This window comes from Ranitomeya imitator, chromosome 2 (assembly GCF_032444005.1).
Source record: "Ranitomeya imitator isolate aRanImi1 chromosome 2, aRanImi1.pri, whole genome shotgun sequence".
NCBI lineage: Eukaryota > Metazoa > Chordata > Amphibia > Anura > Dendrobatidae > Ranitomeya > Ranitomeya imitator.
In genome coordinates, this window is record NC_091283.1 from 688,165,766 (window position 1) to 688,191,392 (window position 25,627).

The 25,627-nt window shown below is 42.0% G+C and overlaps 1 protein-coding gene across 8 annotated transcripts in view; it reads right to left on the reverse strand.

Annotated features, from left to right (window-relative positions):
* The window catches only part of KCNMA1 (potassium calcium-activated channel subfamily M alpha 1), a 1,262,580-nt gene that overhangs the window by 112,280 nt on the left and 1,124,673 nt on the right, over positions 1-25,627 (reverse strand). For all 8 annotated transcript variants that reach the window (XM_069753065.1, XM_069753070.1, XM_069753069.1 and 5 more), the window contains one exon: positions 16,733-16,859. In XM_069753065.1, the coding sequence (XP_069609166.1) occupies positions 16,733-16,859 (127 nt within the window). The remainder of the gene's footprint in view (positions 1-16,732; positions 16,860-25,627) is intronic.

The following is a 25,627-nucleotide window of genomic DNA, read 5'->3' on the forward strand; positions in this document are numbered from 1 at the left end:
ATCTGTGTCCTCTCTGCAAGCATGATTTGCATGTTTGTACTGCGTTGGGCCAGGATATGCAAAGTGACGTAGTGCACCAGTGTTCGTCGTTGCTGCCACAGTCTCTGCAACATGTGCAGAGTGGAATTCCACCGTATCGGCACATCGTATATCAACCGGTTAACAGGTAGGCCTAAAGACCTCTGTAGCGATGACCCCTGGGGTGCGAACGGTGCAAGTGAGCACACAGCAACCATGCTTTCTGCAGCAATGCATCCAGGCAAGGAGAGTGGGGTAGAAATACTACCAGATTGAGTATGTGACCTATGCAAGGCATGTGTGTGAGGTTGCACCGGTGTAGAGCTGCGACCAGGTTCACACCGTTATCGCACACGGCCTTCCCTGGCTCCAGTCGAGACAGCCATTTCTCAATTTCGATCTTGATAGCCATCCACAACTCTTGTGCTATGTGACTGCCATTTCCAGGGCATATTGATTTAAATACTGCCTGATTCCGGTGAGCCCTGGCTGCACAGTACGGAAGGAGGGGAGGCATTCTCTCTGCACTGTTGGAATGTGTGTCTCATTAAGGGAGAGGTTGAGGCCGCAGGTGGAGGCCCTAGAAGAGGTGTAGTAGGCAGAAACCATGGAGGAAGTGTTAAATTCAGAGGTTAGTCACACAAGCCTTGGGGATTCCAGCCTCTACCCTACCTGCTCCCACAGCCACTAGAGTTACCCATTGCCCAGTCAGTGAGATGAATGCCCCTGGCCATGCTTCCTCGTCCAGGTGTCAGTGGTCAAATGCACCCTGTCAGACATAATAATTTTTTTCAAGGAATGGGTGATATTGTGTGCGACATGCTGGTGTAGTGCAGGCACAGCTTTCTTAGAGGATTAATGGCGACTGCGCAAGTGGTACTGGTGGACTGCGACAGCCATCAGCTTTCAGAAACCTTCTGTATCCAACTGGTAGAAAGGCAGCATTTCTGTGGCCAACAGATTGGAGATGGTGAAGTTCAAGCTCTTAGCTTTCTCATGAGTAGGAGGAAATAATGTTTTACATGACCACAACTGCAATACCGAGGGCTGGCTGCTGTGCTGAGAGAGGGTGGAGTAAGGTGTACATGGCAAAGTGCCGAACTGTGAGTGAGGTGCCGGTGTAGATATTATGGTAGATTGAGAAAGATGTGGTTGCTTGGTGTCTGAAATTGGTGAAAAATCAAAAGCACTTCTGTAACTTTTGATGGACTCTTACTCTCATTCACCTCGACTGTAATGGGTAAACAAGTGTAGGTTCTGTGGCCGGAGACCTGTGTGAGAACACTTGACATAGTGATGGAGGAAGATGCAGCAGATGCCGTTGATGGGCTGACCAGTGGTTGGCGAGGCCCAGGATGCTGCATTTTAGCGCTGTGAGATTCCCATAACTGAGTCTCATTAGGATCTCCTCTATCCCCAGTGGTTAACGTCTGATGATGAAGGCGTGTATTCTGCTCGGACCCTACCTCATTCGGCCCGGATCCAACTGAAAAAAAAATGTGGGTATCGGTGCAGATTTGTTTAGTGTTTTGAGTCTGTGAATCTTTGGAGCAGATATCTGATGCCCCTGGAAAAGAATGTGTTATTTACTCTGCAGACTCGCTGATCTGTGGTTCCCCACAGTCAGTTGGGTAGTTGCAGAGTTGTGAAGCAGGGGAAACAAGGGTAATTGGGTTGCCACTTCTGAGTACTGTACTGTGTCTGATGTTATGTTGTTAAGGTACAGGAAGAGGAGGAGAGGTCACTTGATGCAGCACTTACATCCACTGGAGAACGTGTGACACCCCAGGAATCTGGTTGTCACAGTGGTATTGCCTGCCTCTTGGGGAGGGTGATACCATGCCTCAAAGCGAGAAGGGATCCCCTTAACCGGTAACACTTATATACAACACTTTTCTGACTCCAGGCCAGAAGGGGGAGCTCTAGACCTGGTTTCATGGTAGCTTCCCTATAAGTTCCAGTCTGGAGGAGGAGTTAGAGGGCAGTCTGTTGTGAATTCGGTGGCAGAGCTCCCTCCTGTGGTCACAAGTGGTACTTCGGCTGATTCTCTCTGGGAGCTTCCGTTTGTGGAGGAAACTGGTACTGCTGCTTCTGAGTTTCCTCCCTCAGGTGATCTGGTGAGGTCGTTAGGTGCTTCTCTACTTAACCCCACCTAATGCTTTGATTCATGCTTCCTGTCAATGTTCCAGTGTTGGACTTGTGTTTCTCTGGATCATTCCTGTGGCCTGCTGCTCTGCATAGCTAAGTGCTTCTTTGCTATTTGTTGCTATTTTTTCTGTCCAGCTTGTCTATTTGTTTTGCTGGAAGCTCTGGGACGCAAAGGGTGTACCTCCGTGCCGTTAGTTCGGTACGGAGGGTCTTTTTGCCCCTTTGCGTGGTTTTCTTTAGGGTTTTGTGTAGACCGCAAAGTTATCTTTCCTATCCTCGTTCTGTCTAGAATATCGGGCCTCGCTTTGCTGAATCTATTTCATCCCTACGTTTGTCTTTTCATCTTACTCACAGTCATTATATGTGGGGGGCTGCCTTTTCCTTTGGGGTATTTCTCTGAGGCAAGGTAGGCTTATTTTTTCTATCTTCAGGCTAGTTAGTTTTTCAGGCTGTGCCGAGTTGCATAGGTAGCGTTAGGCGCAATCCACGGCTGCCTCTAGTTGTGTTTGGAGAGGATCAGGGATTGCGGTCTGCAGAGTTCCCACGTCTCAGAGCTCGTTCTATTATTTTGGGTTATTGTCAGATCACTGTATGTGCTCTGACCTCCATGTCCATTGTGATACTGAATTGCCTTTCATAACAGTACAGGAAGCCAAAAGTACTAATGATTCTCAATAGAGGGAAAAAAGAAGTTCTCAGACCATTTCTTTTTCTTGGCTTTGTGTTTTGTCTTTTTTTTCCCCTAGACATTTGGGTGGTTCAGTACACAGGTGTAGCGATGGACATTAGAAGTCTGTCTTCATTTGTGGATCAGCTCTCGGCAAGAGTACAAAAGATTCAAGACACTATTGATCAGAAATCTATGTTTATATTTATATTATATTTATATTTATAGGCTGAACTGGATGGACAAATGTCTTTTTTCGGCCTTACTAACTATGTTACTATTACTAACTATGTTATGTTAGAACCAAGAATTCCTATTCCTGATTTGTTTTTTGGAGCTAGAACTAAGTTTCTGAGTTTCAAAAATAATTGTAAGTTATTTCTGGCCTTGAAACCTCGTTCCTCTGGTGATCCAGTTCAACAGGTTTTGATTATTATTTCTTTTTTGCGCGGCGACCCTCAGGACTGGGCATTTTCTCTTGCGCCAGGAGATCCTGCATTGAGTAATATCAATGCGTTTTTCCTGGCGCTCGGATTGCTGTACGATGAGCATAATTCAGTGGATCAGGCAGAAAAGAATTTGCTGGCTCTTTGTCAGGGTCAGGATGAGATAGAGGTATATTGCCAGAAATTTAGAAAATGGTCAGTGCTCACTCAATGGAATGAATCTGCGCTGGCAGCTATGTTCAGAAAGGGTCTCTCTGAAGCCCTTAAGGATGTCATGGTGGGATTTCCTATGCCTGCTGGTTTGAATGAGTCTATGTCTTTGGCTATTCAGATCGGTCGACGCTTGCGTGAGCGTAAATCTGTGCACCATTTGGCAGTATTACCTGAGCTTAAACCTGAGCCTATGCAGTGCGATAGGACTTTGACCAGAGTTGAACGGCAAGAACACAGATGTCTGAATGGGCTGTGTTTCTACTGTGGTGATTCCACTCATGCTATCTCTGATTGTCCTAAGCGCACTAAGCGGTTCGCTAGGTCTGCCACCATTGGTACGGTACAGTCAAAATTTCTTCTGTCCGTTACCTTGATCTGCTCTTTGTCATCATATTCTGTCATGGCGTTTGTGGATTCAGGCGCTGCTCTGAATTTGATGGACTTGGAATATGCTAAGCGTTGTGGGTTTTTCTTGGAGCCCTTGCAGTGTCCTATTCCATTGAGAGGTATTGATGCTACGCCTTTGGCCAAGAATAAGCCTCAATACTGGACCCAGCTGACCATGTGCATGGCTCCTGCACATCAGGAGGATATTCGCTTTCTGGTGTTGCATAATCTGCATGATGTGGTCGTGTTGGGGTTGCCATGGCTACAAGCCCATAATCCAGTATTGGATTGGAAATCCATGTCGGTGTCCAGCTGGGGTTGTCAGGGGGTACATGGTGATGTTCCATTTTTGTCAATTTCGTCATCCACCCCTTCTGAGGTTCCAGAGTTCTTTTCTGATTACCGGGATGTATTTGATGAGCCCAAGTCCGATGCCCTACCTCCGCATAGGGATTGTGATTGTGCTATCAATTTGATTCCTGGTGGTAAATTCCCAAAAGGTCGACTGTTTAATTTATCCGTGCCTGAGCACACCGCTATGCGCAGTTATGTGAAGGAATCCCTGGAGAAAGGGGCATATTCGCCCGTCATCGTCGCCATTAGGAGCAGGGTTCTTTTTTGTAGCCAAAAAGGATGGTTCGCTGAGACCTTGTATAGATTATCGCCTTCTTAATAAGATCACTGTTAAATTTCAGTACCCCTTGCCTTTGTTATCTGATTTGTTTGCTCGGATTAAGGGGGCTAGTTGGTTCACCAAGATTGATCTTCGTGGTGCGTATAATCTGGTGCGAATCAGGCGAGGCGATGAATGGAAAACTGCATTTAATACGCCCGAGGGTCATTTTGAGTATCTAGTGATGCCATTCGGACTTGCCAATGCTCCATCAGTGTTTCAGTCCTTTATGCATGACATCTTCCGAGAGTACCTGGATAAATTCCTGATTGTGTACTTGGATGACATTTTGATCTTCTCGGATGATTGGGAGTCTCATGTGAAACAGGTCAGAACGGTTTTTCAGGTCCTGCGTGCTAACTCTTTGTTTGTGAAGGGATCAAAGTGTCTCTTTGGTGTGCAGAAGGTTTCATTTTTGGGGTTCATCTTTTCCCCTTCTACTATCGAGATGGATCCTGTTAAGGTCCAAGCCATCCATGATTGGACTCAGCCGACATCTCTGAAAAGTCTGCAAAAGTTCCTGGGCTTTGCTAATTTTTATCGTCGCTTCATCTGCAATTTTTCTAGTATTGCCAAACCATTGACCGATTTGACCAAGAAGGGTGCTGATTTGGTCAATTGGTCTTCTGCTGCTGTGGAAGCTTTTCAAGAGTTGAAGCGTCGTTTTTCTTCTGCCCCTGTGTTGTGTCAACCTGATGTTTCTCTTCCGTTCCAGGTCGAGGTTGATGCTTCTGAGATTGGAGCAGGGGCTGTTTTGTCGCAGAGAGGTTCTGGTTGTTCAGTGATGAAACCATGCGCTTTTTTTTCCAGGAAGTTTTCGCCTGCTGAGCGGAATTATGATGTGGGCAACCGAGAGTTGCTGGCCATGAAGTGGGCATTCGAGGAGTGGCGTCATTGGCTTGAAGGAGCTAAGCATCGCGTGGTGGTATTGATTGATCATAAGAACCTGACTTATCTCGAGTCTGCTAAGTGTTTGAATCCTAGACAGGCTCGTTGGTCGCTGTTTTTCGCCCGTTTTGACTTTGTGATTTCGTACCTTCCGGGCTCTAAAAATGTGAAGGCGGATGCTCTGTCTAGGAGTTTTGTGCCCGACTCTACGGGTTTATCTGAGCCGGCGGGTATCCTCAAGGAAGGAGTAATTGTGTCAGCCATCTCCCCTGATTTGCGGCGGGTGCTGCAAAAATTTCAGTTTAATAAACCTGATCGTTGTCCAGCGGAGAAACTGTTTGTCCCGGAGAGGTGGACAAATAAAGTGATCTCTGAGGTTCATTGTTCGGTGTTGGCTGGTCATCCTGGAATCTTTGGTACCAGAGAGTTAGTGGCTAGATCCTTTTGGTGGCCGTCTCTGTCGCGGGATGTGCATTCTTTTGTGCAGTCCTGTGGGATTTGTGCTCGGGCTAAGCCCTGCTGTTCTCGTGCCAGTGGGTTGCTTTTGCCCTTGCCGGTCCCGAAGAGACCTTGGACACATATCTCTATGGATTTTATTTCAGATCTTCCCGTCTCTCAAAAGATGTCAGTCATTTGGGTGGTCTGTGATCGCTTTTCTAAGATGGTCCATCTGGTACCCTTGTCCAAGTTGCCTTCCTCCTCTGATTTGGTGCCATTGTTCTTCCAGCATGTGGTTCGTTTGCATGGCATTCCAGAGAATATCGTTTCTGACAGAGGTTCCCAGTTTGTTTCGAGGTTTTGGCGAGCCTTTTGTGGTAGGATGGGCATTGACTTGTCTTTTTCCTCGGCTTTTCATCCTCAGACTAATGGCCAGACCGAACGAACCAATCAGACCTTGGAAACCTATCTGAGATGCTTTGTTTCTGCCGATCAGGATGACTGGGTGTCCTTTTTGCCTTTGGCTGAGTTCGCCCTTAATAATCGGGCCAGCTCGGCTACCTTGGTTTCGCCATTTTTCTGCAATTCTGGGTTCCATCCTCGTTTCTCTTCAGGACAGGTTGAGTCTTCGGACTGTCCTGGTGTGGATACTGTGGTGGACAGGTTGCAGCAGATTTGGACTCATGTAGTGGACAATTTGACCTTGTCCCAGGAGAAGGCTCAACGTTTCGCTAATCGCAGACGCCGGGTGGGTCCCCGACTTCGTGTTGGGGATCTGGTTTGGTTATCTTCTCGTCATATTCCTATGAAGGTTTCCTCTCCGAAGTTTAAACCTCGTTTCATTGGTCCTTATAGGATTTCTGAGGTTATTAATCCTGTGTCTTTTCGTTTGACCCTCCCAGATTCTTTTTTCATACATAACGTCTTCCATAGGTCATTGTTGCGGAGATACGTGGCACCTATGGTTCCATCTGTTGACCCTCCTGCCCCGGTTTTGGTGGAGGGGGAATTGGAGTATATTGTGGAGAAGATTTTGGATTCTCGTGTTTCAAGACGGAAACTCCAGTATCTGGTTAAGTGGAAGGGTTATGCTCAGGAGGATAATTCCTGGGTTTTTGCCTCTGATGTCCATGCTCCCGATCTTGTTCGTGCCTTTCATGTGGCTCATCCTGGTCGGCCTGGGGGCTCTTGTGAGGGTTCGGTGACCCCTCCTCAAGGGGGGGGTACTGTTGTGAATTCTGTGGCAGAGCTCCCTCCTGTGGTCACAAGTGGTACTTCGGCTGATTCTCTCTGGGAACTTCCGTTTGTGGAGGAAACTGGTACTGCTGCTTCTGAGTTTCCTCCCTCAGGTGATCTGGTGAGGTCGTTAGGTGCTTCTCTACTTAACCCCACCTAATGCTTTGATTCATGCTTCCTGTCAATGTTCCAGTGTTGGACTTGTGTTTCTCTGGATCATTCCTGTGGCCTGCTGCTCTGCATAGCTAAGTGCTTCTTTGCTATTTGTTGCTATTTTTTCTGTCCAGCTTGTCTATTTGTTTTGCTGGAAGCTCTGGGACGCAAAGGGTGTACCTCCGTGCCGTTAGTTCGGTACGGAGGGTCTTTTTGCCCCTTTACGTGGTTTTCTTTAGGGTTTTGTGTAGACCGCAAAGTTATCTTTCCTATCCTCGTTCTGTCTAGAATATCGGGCCTCACTTTGCTGAATCTATTTCATCCCTACGTTTGTCTTTTCATCTTACTCACAGTCATTATATGTGGGGGGCTGCCTTTTCCTTTGAGGTATTTCTCTGAGGCAAGGTAGGCTTATTTTTTCTATCTTCAGGCTAGTTAGTTTTTCAGGCTGTGCCGAGTTGCATAGGTAGCGTTAGGCGCAATCCACGGCTGCCTCTAGTTGTGTTTGGAGAGGATCAGGGATTGCGGTCTGCAGAGTTCCCACGTCTCAGAGGTCGTTCTATTATTTTGGGTTATTGTCAGATCACTGTATGTGCTCTGACCTCCATGTCCATTGTGATACTGAATTGCCTTTCATAACAGCAGTCTGTGTGAGGCAGTGAAGGGAGAGGTAGCACAAGAGGAGAGAGACTGGGGCCTGGAGCTGCGATTGGGCTCACCCCAGAAGAAAGTGCCAAGAAACCAGACACCGGGGTCCGAGTTTGTGTGGGAACTGCATGCCCCACAGCAGAAACCGGAGGGCAGCAGATTGCAGGTCTCCTGGCCACAACTACACCTGAAGGCACAGCAACAGATTAGAGCCCAGAGTCACCACGAGAGAGGGACACCTGTAAAAAGTCTCGAGTTGCCTGCCATGCGGGTAGTGTTTTTATCTGAGGGACAGATTGAGAGAGGGACTTGAGGAAATCTAAAGCATCAAGAACCTAGAATTCAGCACAGAAAGGAAGGTTTCCAACCTCACCTGGCTAGGGGGATTCCAAACCATTTTCAGGCTGCCCGGATTTCAAGATCACCTGTAACTTGTGCCTTGGACTGCAATTTCCCCAGTAAAAGGTAAAGAGACTGCAAATCCTGTGTCCTCCAATTATTTCTTGCACCACAACATCAATCATCCCTTACCAAATCCACTGGGAGCCCTGGGGACCAAGCTCTACCTGTGGGGAGCTATACCAACTCTGCTGCAATACCATCAGCCCCAGTGGACCCCTTTAAGCAGTGTCGGCCACCTCTGGCCGAGTACCACAGGTGGGGTCACGAACTTTAGACTTTATTTTCCATTACACCTTAACCCCTTTTATTGGACGCCCAGGGCCAAGAACCAGGTCACCGCCGCCGTGACCATCCCTTTAACTGTACCAGAGTACCCCATGGCCCTAGCGGGCACCCCACATGCACTTTCTGGACCTCATCTACAAGGCGTACCGCTATGTGTCTGCCAAAGAAAGGTAGTCAAGTAGCTTGTGCAGTAACAGAAATTGTTAGTTGTCTTTGGATAGGAGGAGCTGATGTTTGTTCAGTATAGCTTTCAGCAGCATTACCACCTAACCCACGTACACCTCGAAAATCACACCTATCCCCCCTCCCAACACAACCTTGCTTTTTGCCCCTCATGTTGGATATATCCTTTCCCTCTTTTTACCAGTTGTTTTACAACCATAGGTCCAGACCTGTCAGTCACCAGACACTAAATGAACAATCAGTATTTATTTGCTGAGATAGTGTGGCTGGACCACAGAATTAGCACAAAAGATTTAGATGCTGAAATGTGGACCAGTGGTTGGTCGCTGTACCACAGAATTAGCAGCATCATGGATTTATATGCTGAAGTGATGACTAGTCTCTGTAATCAGCAGCATTATCACTCTATATGCTAAAGTGGCGACTTGTGGCTGCACCACAGAATTAGCACTCCAGATTTATATGCTGGAAGACCAAATTTACACAGGTTCTAGGTGAGAATAAACCACCTAGCTAACTATCTGACTACTTGCAGCAGCAGATTCACTACGCTATTAGGCTACTTCCACACATGAGGTTTTTGCCGTCAGGCACAATCCAGCAAATTTTGAAAAAAAGGATCCGTTTTATTTTCCGGCCAGATCCGTTTTTTCTCATAGAGTTGCATTAGTGCTGGATTGCGACGGATGGCCTAACGTTTCATCTGTTTTTTGCTGGATCCATCCAAAATTAGTTTTCCATCGGACGGGAAAGACGTACTGAGGAACGTTTTTGCTGTCCAGCGAAAAAATGCACAGCGACGGTTCCGGCGATAAACGGATGAAACGTGAGGTGAAATGTGTGAATCCGGCTACCGATTCTGGGTTTTTTACACTGAGCATGCCCTGTAGATATCTCTCTCTCTCTCCAGCCAATGGCACAAGTGTCTGGACGTTGTAGATGGTTTCTGTGCCCTGATTGGCTGACAGAATCTCCACAAAATAAGTTAATAAAAAAAAGAATAACACATCCCTCTCACTCATTATACAGCATCACTGTCCTAGCCAGAGTCCTAACAAAAGCATTAGTGGAAACGTGATAATTTTCCGATCTTTCCGAATTTTGCAGAATTTGAGGAAAATGTTCATGAATCCGAACACGTATCCAAATGTGCAAGGTTTGTGCCGAATTTGAGATTGACAAACTTTTTCCGAAGAAGTTCGCTCATCTGCAGTCATGAGGAGAAAACCTCTGCTGCATCCTTACCATAAAATTTAGCATCAGTTACTTCACTGAGTCGCACTGAAAAGAACATGCTGTGCCCTGTTAGCGTCACATAGGAACACAGCTAACTGCTGAGCTTATGGCAGTCAGTGGTCACGCACACAGAGAAGCACACAAACACTCCTCTCCGGTGGAACCGGAATTCTAGTGGCTATTAGCCAGTCCTGAATACATACATACAAACGCCTCACCGAAGGTGCCGGTATTCTAGGGGCTTATTTCAGCCAAACCCTATCCACATACAGGCGCGACCACAAATAGCAAGCTCAGAACACGAAGTGATACTAGCGCATGGCCGTGCGGCCATGCAAACCTTTTCTAGCTGCAGCAGCTTCAAGACCTTCCTAGAGGACCAATGAAAGATGCTACTATACCAGAGCAACTTCAGGACCTTCCTAGAGGACCAATGGAAGCTGCAGCAGTACCTGAGCTTGTGACCCCTGACCTCCAATGAGAGGTCTTATTTGGGCATGCTCAGAAGGGAAAAAGCAGGACTTAGTCCCAGAGACGTCTGCTCGCTGCTGACCAGTACTGGCTACAATGGCTGAGCCTGGGAAAGCAGCAGAAACCATCCGCACAGTATCAGGCTGAGCCAGACGCTGGGACCGACATCTCCATTGAGCAGGCTCCACTGCAGCTGGAGAAGAATGGGAGACCGCAGTGGAGGTGGTTCAAGATTCCCCCTGTTCAGAGACGGGAACTCGACCTCTAACATGCCCCCCCCCCTCCTTGGGCCTTGCTACGCTCGAAGGCAGCAATGAGCAGCGGAGCTCGAATATTCTCAACAGGCTCCCTGGACCTGTCCTCTGGGCCATAACCCCTCCAGTCCACAAAATAAAACTTTTTCCCACATACCACCTTGCACCCCAAAATAGTATTTACCTCGTTATCGCCTGAAGACAAACCCGATGTCCCGGCAGATGACTCGGAAAACCGGGACACATGTACAGGCTTTAAGATGGACACAACGAAAGGTGTCGGTGATACCTAGGAGTTGAGGAAGGGCCAGACGGTAGACCACAGGGCTAACCTGTTCGAGGACCTTGAAAGGTCCCAAGTAGCGAGGAGCAAACTTAGTGGACTCAACTTGAAGCCTGAGAGCCACACTAAGTCACCAGGAGCAAAGGTTGGAGCGGGGCACCAATGTGCATCGGCGGAGGACCTCATTCTCTCCTTGGAGGCCCGGACGGCATCCTGAGTGCGGTCTTAAATGTCCCATGCCTCCACAGCCCGGTCTGCCACCCTGGAGTCAGCGGAAGACACGGGCATAGGCACAGGAACCCGTGGATGCTGACCATAATTAAGGAGGAATGGAGTCTGACCAGTGGAGTCGGCTACGGCGTTGTTAAGCGCAAATTCCACCCACAGTAGCAAGGATGCCCAGTCATCCTGCCAGGCAGAAACAAAATGTCGCAAATATGTGACCAAGGTCTGATTGGTCCTCTCTACCAATCCATTCATCTTGGGATAATATGCTGAAGAGAGATTTAACTCAATGCTGAGTAAACGACAAAGCTCTCTCCAGAACCGAGACGCAAACTGGGGACCCCAGTCACTGACAACTTTGTCTGGCATACTGTGTAGGCAGAAAATGTGTCTTATAAACAACGCTGCCAAGTCCCGTGCAGAAGGTAACCGTGGAAGCGGCACCAGGTGAAACATTTTAGAAAAATGGTGCAACCAAGAGACTTGAGTAAGCCCACCAAAAAGTCCATCCTGACCATCTGCCAGGGCCTGTCTGCCACTGGCAGGGGATAAAGTAACCCAGCCGAAAGTTGTCGAGGAGACTTATTTTTGGCGCAGGAGACACACGCCCGAACACAGTCTCCGACATCACGGGCCATATGCGGCCACCAGTACGTCCTCGCCAACAGCTCAGATGTCCTCTTGGTCCCAAAATGTCCACCCACCCTGGATGAATGAGCTCAAGAGAGAACCTCCGGTTGCAAATTAGTAGGTACAAAAGACTTGTCCGGGGGCACTAAGTCTAGCGAAACCGGAGCACGGTTTTTAGGCACTCAGAAGGAACAATAAGCCTAGGCTCCTCTTCCTCCTCAGAAGACAACGGAGCGTCAGCACGAATGTTCTTCTCCCCAGAGAGATAATGGAGGATGAAATGGAACCAGAAAAAGAATAAGGACCATCTGGCCTGGCGAGAATTTAGCCGCTGAGCTGTTTGTAAGTACACCAAATTTTTGTGGTAGGTGAAGACTTGGAAGGGAAAGTGAGCCCCTTCCAGGAGGTGTCTCCACTCAGAGAAAGCCAACTTCATAGCTAGCAACTCCCTGTCCCCGATGGAATAATTCCTCTCTGCTGGTGTGAAGGTCTTGGAAAAGAAGAAGCAGGGATGCTTCCGACCTTGAGCATCCTTTTGGAAGAGGACTGCACCAGTACCAACAGATGAGGCATCCACTTCCATTATGAACGGCTTATCTACATCGGGGAGATGTAGGATGGGAGCGCTAGCAAAATGAGATTTTATAGAGAGGAAGGCCTTGGAGACTTCCTCCGACCACAATTTGGGATTTTCTCCCTTCTTGGTGAGGGCTACCAAAGGAGCTACCAAAGAGAAATGCGGAATGAACTGACGGCAATAATTAATGAACCCCATAAAACGCTGCACTGCTTTGAGAGAATGAGGTTCCTGCCAGTCCATCACAGCCTGTAGTTTGGCAGGATCCATAGCCAATCCCTGGGCAGAGATGATATAACCAAGGAAATACAAGGACTCCTGCTCAAACACACGTTTCTCCAACTTGGCATAAAGAGAATTTGCCCGTAAGAGGTCGAAGACCTTGCAAACCTCTCTCCGGTGGAGAAGAATGGGAGACCGCAGTGGAGGTGGTTCGAGATTCCCCCTGTGCAGAGGCAGGAACTCGACACCTAACACCATATTGGTCTTTTCCGCTCCCCCCTCTTCTCTATTTGCTGTGATTTGAATGGTATTTACCTATCTTTGAAGTCATCTACAGGTCACCAGCAACTGCCAAGGAAGAAGGGGCAGTTGGTTTGAGCGGGAAAAAACGTTGATTTGATTGGCTCAGGACTGAAAAGTGCGGGAAAATGAAGAGTATATAAGGCCCTCCTTCTGCGCAATCCAGTCAGTCCGTGTGCAGCAAGAAAGAAAAGTGCCCCTCCCTCCCTCCCTAATAAATGTAAACATTTCCGTCGCAATATTTGTTAGAAGGTATAGTCGCCCAGCTAATGCTGGGTGGACTTGGTTCTTTTTAAAGGTCATATAAATTATTTGATTATTATTTATTTATTTATTTATGAATTCTTAATGGATTTAATCATTTGATTTTAATTAGTTATTAAAGTATTTGATATTGGTAACCCTTAATAAATATCAAGGCCTATTTTATCCAATTAATTTGTCTGTGTCTTTTATTTAAGTTATATATTTGTTCTATAGCGAATTGGACCTTGTGCCTCCCTGTGTAGTGAGTCATTAACCAGTTTTCCACTGCCTTGCCTTCCTTACAGAAGCAGCAGTGGTAACTTTTAAAAAATGAAACTGGAAAGATCGTTTTCATGTTGGAATGTACGTATTTTGTGGCTGCAGAACCAAGGTAAAGGTATGTGCACACATCTTTTTCAGGTGGATTGCAGCAGGCACCCCCCCACCTGAAAAAGCACCACAAACCTGCAACTAAAGTCACCCCCTTCTTGAAGAAGCACTTACGCGAAACGCGCGTCAAGGGGTCACAGCAGGAGGACCTAGGACATTGTCGATTATGGGTGAGTGATGGCATCCTATTGGGACTTGCAGGGAGTTTGGGGATTCCATGTTTTATGGTAGCGTCTAGAGGAGTCTATGGTTAGAATCTGGATGTTTGATCCATTGGGATTATAATCTTTTTCCCCCCTCCCCTGTCTCAGGTTTTGCTGTACTTACCTATGTATATGTTGAACTATTGGTCCAGATAGCCTGCTGTGCTAGCAGGTTCCTTGTATTTTTCCTCTTTTCTGTATTTTGACCTTTGATTGGGCTGGTTTTGTATATTTTAAGAGTATTAATAAAATGATTGTTTTATCTTTTCAATCTGTCGGTGTTTATTGTACTCCATGTTCTCTAGTGTTTTATATGTTCTGGGAGTAGTACACTCATTACCGTATTTGGCAGCACATATGCATTTACGTAGGAAGCAGGGCCATAGACCCTCTCAGCCTGGGTATTTTGTTATATTTGTTTTGATTCTTGTTCTAAGAAATAAAGGGTGGGCAGCCTGAGGGGTCATGATTCTGCAGCATTACAGTACATACACACACATATACAGTGCATGTGTGTGTATATATATATATATATATATATATATATACATACAGTACTGACCAAAAGTTTGGACACACCTTATCATTTAAAGATTTTTCTGTATTTTCATAACTATGAAAATTGTACATTCACACTGAAGGCATCAAAACTGTGAGTTAACACATGTGGAATTATATACTTAACAAAAAACTGTGAAACAACTGAAATTATGCCTTATATTCTAGGTTCTTCAATGTAGCTACCTTTTGCTTTGATGACTGCTTTGCACACTCTTGGCATTGATGAGCTTCAAGAGGTAGTCACCAGGAATAAACAAAATAAACAGATAAAAAATGCAAATTTCACATAATTTCACACAAAACCCCCAAAATGAGCTGGACAAAATTGTTAGCACCTTTCAAAATTTGTGGGTAAATAATTTTGTTTCAACCATGTGATGCTCATTCAAACTCACCTGTGGCAACAAAAGGTGTGGGCAATAGGAAAATCACCCCTGATACCATGTAAAAAAAAAAGGGAGAATTTGACTCAATCTTTGCATTGTGTGTCTGTGTGTGCCACACTAAGCATGGAGAACAGAAAGAGAAGAAGACAACTCTCTGAGGACTGGAGAACCAACATTGTTTAAAAATATCAATAATCTCAAGGTTGCAAGCTGCTGAAGAAGAGAATGGACAGCACCTCCAAAAGTCATACATTGATCTTATGGCGCTAGGCAAAAAGATATATAACTGAACATGAGGTTCTTTGTCTAACATTCTGATCAGACTGTATGAAGCCCATTGCCACTTCACGGCAAATTTCTTAGTGGGTCCCAATTGCCCTAACAGAGCGCAGCTGTGCGCAAGTCCATCTCCAGAGATCATGATGTTCCTTTGTCCACACTGCACAACATAATCAAGAAGTTGCAATCCATAGCATTCTCTTTCTGGACATTGAGGGCTCAGAAAAATTGATGAAAGGTTGCAGCGCAGGAAATTCAGGATGGTGTATAAGCAAAGAAATTCAAGCTGTCCTGCAGTGTCAGAGTGCATCAGTGTCAATGTGAACTATCTGTCGACATTTGAATGAAATAAAACGCTATAGCAGGTGACCCAGGATGACCCCATAGCTGACACAGACATAAAAATGCTAGACTACAGTTTGCCAAAATGTACGTGAGTAAATCAAATTCCTTCTGGGAAGGTGTATTGTGGACAGAGGAGATCAAGATACAGTTTTTTGGTAAAGCATATCACTCTTCTGTTTACTCAAAAGGGAATGAGGCCTACATAAGAAAAGAAGACAGTACCTACATTCAAATATTGTGGACGTTCAAAGATGTTTTAGGGTTATTTTTCTGCCTCTGGCACTGGATGCCTTGACTGTGTGCAAGGCATCATGAAATCTGAAGAATAAAAGCCGTACCCAGTGTCAGAAAGCTGGAATTGCGTCCTACGTCATGGGTCCTACAAAAGGACAATGACGCCAAATATACTTCAAGATGCACTCAGAAATGGATAGAAACAAAGTGCTAGAGAGTTTGGAAGTGACCAGCAATGAGTCCGGACCTAAACTCCATTGAACACCTGTGAAGAGATCTTAAAATTGCTGATGGAAGAAGGCACCCTTTAAATATGAGAGACCTGGCACATTTTGCAAAAGAAGAGTGATGCAACCACATATTAAAGGTATGCAACCACATATATTTGCTTAGGGTGTAAACAATTTTGTCCAGACCATTTTGGGGTTTTTGTATGAAATTACATCTAATTTGCCTTGTTTTCTTGTGTGTTTTTTTCAATATACACAAAGGAAATAAACACATGCATATCAAAACATGTAATTGCAATAATATTCTTGGAGTAATACTTCATTTTTTGGAACAATTACAAGGGTGCTAACACTTTCAGTGATGAATCTATATGTATATAATTATTATGCTTTTGCTTATATAGCATTATCTTATTCCACAGCGCCTTACATACATTATCATCACTGTCCCCGATGGGGCTCACAATCTAAATTCCCAATCAGAATGTCTTTGGAGTGTGGGAGGAAACCGGAGAACCCGGAGGAAACCCACACAAACATGGGGAGAACATATAAACTCCTTAACGATGTTGTCCTTGGTGGGATTTGAACCCAGGACCCCAGCGCTGCAAGGCTGCAGTGGTAACTACTTTAGAGAGCAAACTATTTCACAAACACTTTAAAAGGTAAATTTAGATTTAAGGCATTCTCTGTGTTTGTTCTTCTGTTTGAGTTCAAAGAGCACACCCATTTTCAATCCTTTATGTCCAGCAATTCTGGTTTGTTTCAATTTTTTCTCTTTGCTATTCAGTTTAAAAATGTAGTTATAGAAATACTAAATTCAATACGTAGCATTAAAAATTAACCTAATTTAAGTTGTGTGTACAAGTACTCACCAAAAGAACTTTCTCCATCTCCTTAGCTGGACACCAATGGAACATGCCAGTGGAGTCATATCTTTTAACACTGCTGGAGTCCATGTTGTCTATTTGATCATTCCCAGCCATTAGCAAAGGATCATGCCTATTGTGGTAAAACAAAAAAGAAAATACATCTATATAGTAAAATAATGGTAAAACTATTAATTTCTTCTGTTTGTTTTTCACAAATGAATTAAGATGTAGCCATGTCCAAATATATTCCATCAAATACTGCCATCTATAAATGATTTATAGTGTTCCAGCTAGTTGTACTATAACTTCTCAACCTTCTTTTACTTGGCCCTTACTATTCAGAACATAGTGATGTACTGAATTTACAACTGGTCGAAGTTTTGCTACATCTGTATCTGAACGTGCCCTTAAAGCCTCCATGTCACCTGTAGGGTGGCACCATACTTGCACTGCGGGCAGAGCTGTACCACTCAAGTGAGATGCACAAAGCATTAGGAAAGCTGGGACCTTTGGTGCGGGATTAATGCAGAGAACTGATCTTCAGTTGTAATTAGCTCTCTGCTGTGAGCCTTGGGCAGGACTATACCCTATTTGAACTCCCAGCAGTGTGCTGCCAGGTACAAGTGTATATTGATCATGTCTGCCATTTAGGGGATTCCTGATGATATTAAATGTACATAATGTGGCAACATTTCATTAATGATGATTGCTTTATGAAGGAGTTAGCACTACTGGCAACTTCAGAGTAGACTTAAAACATAAGGTTGGAGTCACTCTACTGTAGAATACAGGCAAGAAAAAGCATCTCAATGCACACGTCCCAGTGTTATTCTATGGGGCAGCTCACATCATCGTATTTTTTCTCAGGTATATTTTGCCGTGCGTGTAAAATCGCAGCATTCTGCGTACTCGCCAATGCAAGCCTATGGGTGAAAGTAAAACTCGGACACCACATGGACCATCCGTCTAGCTTGCGACAGATATGCACACATTTTCCTCATTTCAGCCCATTGAGCCATTAAATTTAATGGGGAAAAGCAGTGAGAAATGTAAAGCCATACACATGTCATATGGATGTCATACTGATGCATAGGTGCGAGAAAATCGCATCATCGCATTGCAAATGCATTACGCATGGATCACCATACAGAGAACATATGTGCAACTCTTGGCAGGGAGACTCGGACCGATTTTCCATACGTTTAGTGTGACGCTGGCCTTAATGAGAAATACTATTCTAGAGTCTTCTATGTAGCTGACAGTCTCAAATTCAATCAGAAGTTTAAGGAGTTTAAAACCTATTGCAATTGAATCCAGGGTATATTAAATGAAATATTAAATGAAAAATTGTACTCCCTCTCAGACCGGAGCTACTCCTCCACATTGGCTTCTGTGTTGTTTGCCTGTTACCTGGTTTAAGCAATGTCATGAGATACAAATGCTTCTAACAAAATTAGAATATCAGCAAAAAGTAAATTTATTTAAATTGTTCAATAGATAAAATGAAGCTCGTACATTATATAGATTCATTACAAACAGAGTGATCTATTTAAAGTGTTTATTTCCTGTTAATGTTGATGATTATGGCTTACAGCCCATGAAAACACAAAAGTCATTATCTCAGTAAATTAGAATACTTTATAACACCAGCTTGAAAAAATGATTTTAAAATCTGAAATTTTGGCCTACTGAAATGTATGTTCAGTAAATGTACTTAATACTTGGTCGTGGCTTCTTTTGCATCAATTACTGCATCAATGCAGCTTGGAATGGAGGCGATCAGTCATTGGCACTGCCGAGGTGTTATAGAAGCCCAGGTTGCTTTGATAACAGCCTTCAGCTCGTCTGCATTGCTGGGTCTGGTGTCTCTCATCTTTCTCTTACTGGCCAATCAAACGCAGTGATACTGTTGTTTTAAAACCAGGTATTGGTACTTTTGGCAGTGTGGACAGGTGCTGGATAATGAAATTTCCATCTTCAAAAAGCTTTGAATATCAACAGGTCGAGTTTTGAATTATAAAAGTAAGGGATTGCAACAGACCAGGCAACATATAGCTATTTAGATGGACAAACCTCACTACACAGATCTGTCAGGGGCGTTAATTCACTTAGGCCACGTTCACACTTTCAGTATTTGGTCAGTATTTTACATCAGTATTTGTAGGCCAAAACCAGGAGTGGAACAGTCAAAAGAAAAGTATAGAATAGAAACACGTCACCACTTCTGTATTTTTCACCCACTCCTGATTTTGGCCTACAAATAATGTTGTAAAAAACTGACCAAATACTGAGAGTGTGACCGTGGCCATAGATTCTGCTTGCTGTATATATCCATTTGACCTTTGTCAGGCTGGGGGTACATTGGTTTACCTTTTGCTGCCAAGCGATTATACAAAGAGGAATTCAGTAAGAAAAAAACCTATGCAATTGCAGGATCATTACAGTTTGTTTTTTTCACAATTTGCATTAAATTTTTTAAAGAAAAAAATCACACACAGCAGGTATGTATATAACAGCCAATAATTGGATAATATTTTTGAGTGGAATATCTACCAACACAATATGTAAAGTGACTAAATTTTCATGACAATAAATAATTCCCAGATAGAAGTATAAACTCAAACTCCTTATTAATTCACAACCATGAAAGCAAAGCCCCCTGTATTCCTGGCTCGTAGTTTTTTATGGAAAGGCAGCAACCCTACTCTTTTATAGTCCATAGTGCTTTCTTATGTAAACGAGAAGACAAATTCTATTAGTGAAAGGCAGTAATAGACTGCCATCTTATTAGGTGGCTATAAACTGATGTGTCTTTACAATACTGTTTTACTCTTCAGGCATTAGCCTATTTCTCGAAGCTTCAGGGTGAAGAAGCTTTATAGCTAATTGCAGGGTGCACTATAGTTGTCTTCTCACACACTGGAACATGTACATTTCCAAAGGCGGGAATACTAAGCTGCTTCCTTAAGTCGCTGTTTGAGTGTTTCTCAGCTCCTTTCTGTCTCACAATATCAAAGAGCTGCTATTAGGATCTGCAATGAAGTAGAAGCGATGTGAATTTAGTCACCGGTGCTGTTTGTTTGGCATGAGGATAGAAAGTCAATTATTTGCTTTCACATCGGACACTTTCTGACGCTTTGCCCTGCACAGTAAAAGCTTTAACAGGCTGGGCTTTTAATATTTTAGCAAATTGCCCAATCGGGTTTGGTTTTACGCAACTGACGGCAGTAGTGTATAATAGCCATGATCCGTCAAACTCAATCTGACAGGTGCCCCGCCCCTATCAAAGTGTATCAAAGTGTGTAACCCCTCCCCTCCCCTTGTTTGACGGCTGGTATCCAGCTGTCCCTCCTTGTTTGATTTCCCCTTTTGATATCGTTTATATAACACATGTTTATAATTATAGCCTAGTCGTGTATTTATTTTACACGTGGTTTATAACACCTTTCTCATTTGTTTTATATTAGATTTTATACGTAGCCCGAGACTGGTGTTTCTGTATGCAATCCTACATCCTGTTATGTGAAAAGTATTCTCATATTATACCAGTATTTCTTTTTATATTTTATTCACAGTGTATCCATATAGTGAATAGGGCTGATGTTTCTGTATGCAATCCTACATCCTGTTATGTGAAAAGTATTCTCAAACACTAAATTATTAATATGCGGGCCACATAGGTCAGTTTTGTTTTTTTTTGCACTTTATTAATATGCGGTTATTAGTCATTTAGGACTTATGTTATCATGTTTTTTGCACTTTATTAATATGCTGACCACATAGGTCAGGGATTTTTGCACTTTATTAATATGCGTGCCACATAGGTCAGTGATTTTTGCACTTTATTAACATACAACACACACAAGAAATAGACATTTAGAACTTATTTATGATTAATATGCGATTATTAGTCATTTAGGACTTATGTTATCATGTTTTTGCACTTTATTAATATGCGGTTATTAGTCATTTAGGACTTATGTTATCATGTTTTTGCACTTTATTAATATGCGGTTATTAGTCATTTAGGACTTATGTTATCATGTTTTTGCACTTTATTAATATGCGTGCCACATAGGTCAGGGATTTTTTGTACTTTATTAATATGCGGGCCACAAACACTTCTGCACCCACGGGCGCTTCTCAACCAACCATGCATCCGGTACTCATCAGGCACTGTGAAATAATGCAAAAATACATCTGTGTGCGGCTGTCGGCATCAACATTTTGCTATTATAAGTTTATGGTTCTGTAAAGAACACGCAACACATACAGAACTCACACACACACAAATACACACAACACACAACACGCACATATTATGAAAAATGACAACCATTGTATGTGATTTAAAAGACTTTAGTTAGATTTATCAGGGGTGATTTAGTTTGAAAGCACGCAGTTCCGCGGTAATGTCAGGTGTTGTTAGTATTGCTAATTAGGCCATATAAATAGAAAATTATGTAGAAACCCAAAGTTTTGATAAGTGTATGAAAATACACCAATATTAACTATTTGTGCTATTTTAGGCGTAAATTTGTCCTATATGTATAGCAGACAGGAGTTGGGGCGATGAAATATGTGTTACAAGCGTAGTGAATTGCAGATATATTCTACAGTGTATGTCATTTTGAGAAATGTGTGGCATAACAATTACCTATTACGGCCACTAGATGGCAGAATATCATATTAATTATACATTGGGGTTTACTTTTGGAAACTTACAAATTCCTATAATTATGCTTATACCTTAGGCGTGTATTTACATGGCGCTGTAATTCGCACTTTTACAGACTATATGTGGATTACAGCATGTATACAGTAACAGGCGGAATGACTGAGTGTAATATTGCACGCAATACTGTGCAAAGGGTCTGAATACTTATGACCGTGTGATATTTCAGTTTTCTTTTTAATAAATTCGCAAAAAATTTACATTTCTGTTTTGTTCAGGCATGACGGCGTGCAGGGTGTACATTAATATATATATATATATATCTCAGAATGCAGCTGAATAGTATTGCTAATTAGGCCATATAAATAGAAAATTATGTAGAAACCCAAAGTTTTGATAAGTGTATGAAAATACACCAATATTAACTATTTGTGCTATTTTAGGCGTAAAATTGTCCTATATGTATAGCAGACAGGAGTTGGGGCGATGAAATATGTGTTACAAGCGTAGTGAATTGCAGATATATTCTACAGTGTATGGCATTTTGAGAAATGTGGGGCATAACAATTACCTATTACGGCCACATTTCTATGCAGTGTATTTTAGAACCAGTGTTTCTGGCTGCAGACTGTAATGTGTAAGGTATTCTCATTATTATATATTGTATTTTATAACACACCATGCCGTTTATATAATAATCACAGTTGTGTCTCTACAGGACAACGTGGCTTACAAAGACATTTCATTAATATAAGTGTGAAACTGACAGACAAGCACAGCTGTGTCTCTACAGGACATGCCGGTCACTAGACAGCCAGAGTTTCTGTGGGGGAGATATACTAGTAACAGAGGTTCTGTTGACCCAAAAAACCGGTGTAGAACGTACACAGAGAGCAACTTACAATATTTACTAAGGTAGCGGAAATGAGTTTACTGCAGTTATCAGAGCATTGTATTTTATTTGACAGCCACAAGTCACACAGGTCATGATGATAGTGTATCTGCAGCATGTTATTTGGAAATAAAGAATCCTTTTTTGTATTCGCCCGCATTTTATATAAAATCTGCATAAAAAAATCTTCTTGGCTACACCAAAACACGTAAGAAACAAATGTATAACTTTTAGATCTACCGCATCCGCAGATATTATTTCAGCGTTCTTTAATTCTACATTATTTTAGCACATATTAATTTCACAACTTTTATATGATATTTATAACACTCATTTTATATGAGTTTTCTAACACATTCTCACGGGGATATTATATATATATATTTTGTGTTTTGCGCAATTATTTGACACTGTAATTCGCATTTTATATAAAATATGCATAAAAAAATCTTCACATTCTCACGGGAATATTATATATATATTTTGTGCTCTGCATCATTATTTGACACTGTAATTCACATTTTATATAAAATCTGCATAAAAAAATCTTCTTGGCTACACCAAAACACGTAAGAAACAAATGTATAACTTTTAGATCTACCGCATCCGCAGATATTATTTCAGCGTTCTTTAATTCTACATTATTTTAGCACATATTAATTTCACAACTTTTATATGATATTTATAACACTCATTTTATATGAGTTTTCTAACACATTCTCACGGGGATATTATATATATATATTTTGTGTTTTGCGCAGTTATTTGACACTGTAATTCGCATTTTATATAAAATCTGCATAAAAAATCTTCTTGGCTGCACCAAAACATGTAAGAAACAAATGTATAACTTTTAGCGCTGTCGCATCCGCAGATATTATTCCAGCGTTCTTTAATTCTACATTATTTTATCACATATTAATTTCACAACTTTTATATGATATTTATAACACATTCTCATTTATAAGAGATTTATAACACAATATTGTAAAATCATTTATTGGTTCGCGGCCTTACTAATATCCTTTGAAAATAAATTCAGCATTATTATTCCATGCTGTAACATTTCTATTCTGCAGCCGCCTGTTTAGTAAAAATTCAGCATTCTTTTTATATCTTTGGTTTATATTATATTAGCTTTTTGATAATCCCGGGAGGGCCATCTATCTAGCCCTAGTATTTTTGTTATCTCAAAAGGGTGTGACACAGTCACATATATTATTCCAGCATTCTTTAATTCTACATTATTTTAGCACATATTAATTTCACAACTTTTATATGATATTTATAACACTCATTTTATGAGTTTTCTAACACATTCTCACGGGGATGTTATATATATATATATATATATATATATATATATATTTTGTGTTATGCACCATTATTTGACACTGTAATTCGCATTTTATATGCCGCTGCTTTTTCTTGTTTTTTGTGTAAAAATCTCTGGCAGACAGGCACAGCTGTATCTCTACAAGACATGCGGGACACACCAGAGACATTGGAAATTGGGGTTTATAATGTCGAATTCAGAAAATAACCATTTTATATTGAATGACTAATGATTTCTATAGGCCTACTTTACTATGAAATTATGTATAAAAAAATCTTCTTGGTTAACCCAAAACCGTAAGAAACAAACGCATAACTTTTAGCTCGAACACATCAGCATATATTATTACAGTTTTTTGCTGAATTAAAAATTATACAGTTATTTCCTATTTTTGGGGCTTAATGACAGGAGAAATTATTGATAGAAACCCAGAATTTTGATACGTGTATGAAAATACACCAATATTAACTATTTGTGCTATTTTAGGCACAAATTTGGTCTATATGCATAACAGACAGGAGTTGGGGCGAAGAAATATGTGTTACATGCGTAGTGAATTGCAAATATATTCTGAAGTGTATGGCGTTTTGAGAAATGTGTAGCATAAACAATTACCTATCACGGTCACTAGATGGCAGAATATCATATTAATTATACATTGGGGTTTACTTTTGGAAGCTTATAAAGGCGGTGTGTATGTGCACAGGATGACTTATTTTGTTTTTTATAGTCACTAATATCCATATTAAATGACTCTTTAGCTTTATGAGTAAGAGACAACCTACAAATAGAATCCTTTTCCCTAGTAGTTTTATATTCTATGTCTGATATATTTCTACACAAAGCTACAAAACTATTTTGTAGTTTATAATGTATCACAGTAGTTTCATGTGAAGTTACATCTTAGGTTCTGTTCAGACTATTGTAATATCTGTAGCTTAAAATAGAGCCAAATAGCTACTTTCAAACACGGACATACACCATTGATTTTCGTCACAAATGGAGCCAATATACACTATATCTCGTGTCACGGTTTATTTTTCTGCGTTACGGTTTAAAGTTATAATCATTTAAATAATAATTTTCTCATTAGATATGTGATTCGCGATATTTATTTGCTTAGGCTAGATCATTTTCAGTTTAACAATACATTTTATCACAAAAATGACCTTATCTGGGGCCCTAGAAACAACATAGCAGCATTAGTAAGCCCCTTTCTTTTTACATTATCAAGAATCCTTGGGCTAAGATAACGTAAGTTTATATGCATAAAGCATTTAATATAGTGCACCAAACATGATATGGTTTTTGATTTCTATGAACTGTCGCAAACAAATCATATAAGGTTAAAAATATGAATATTATTGAATATAATGTTTTACTATTGTTTACAGTATTTTAGTTACTTTTGTTCATGTACTACTGGTTTCTTCCTCAGTTGTGATTTTTTACCTTTTCTATATAAATATGGGTAAATGAATTGGCCATTATAGGTTTATCGTGTCAATGCTGTCGAGGTCTAAAATGTAATCGCACTATACACTATGTGCGTTGTGTGTAATGCATGTGTTGTATGTGTGTTGTGTGTGTGTGTGTGTGTATGTTTGTCGTGTGTGTTGTATGTGTTGTGTGTGTTTTGTATGTTATGTGTGTTTGTTGTGTGTGTGTGTGTGTGTGTTCTGTATGTTGTGTATGTATGTTTGTTGTATGTGTTGTGTGTGTGTTTTGTATGTTATGTGTGTTGTGTGTGTGTGTGTGTGTTCTGTATGTTGTGTATGTATGTTTGTTGTATGTGTTGTGTGTGTGTTTTGTATGTTATGTGTGTTGTGTGTGTGTGTGTGTGTTCTGTATGTTGTGTATGTATGTTTGTTGTATGTGTTGTGTGTGTGTGTGTGTTTTGTACGTTATGTGTGTTTGTGGTGTGTGGGTTCTGTGTTGTGTGTGTGTGTGTGTTCTGTATGTTGTGTATGTATGTTTGTTGTATGTGTTGTGTGT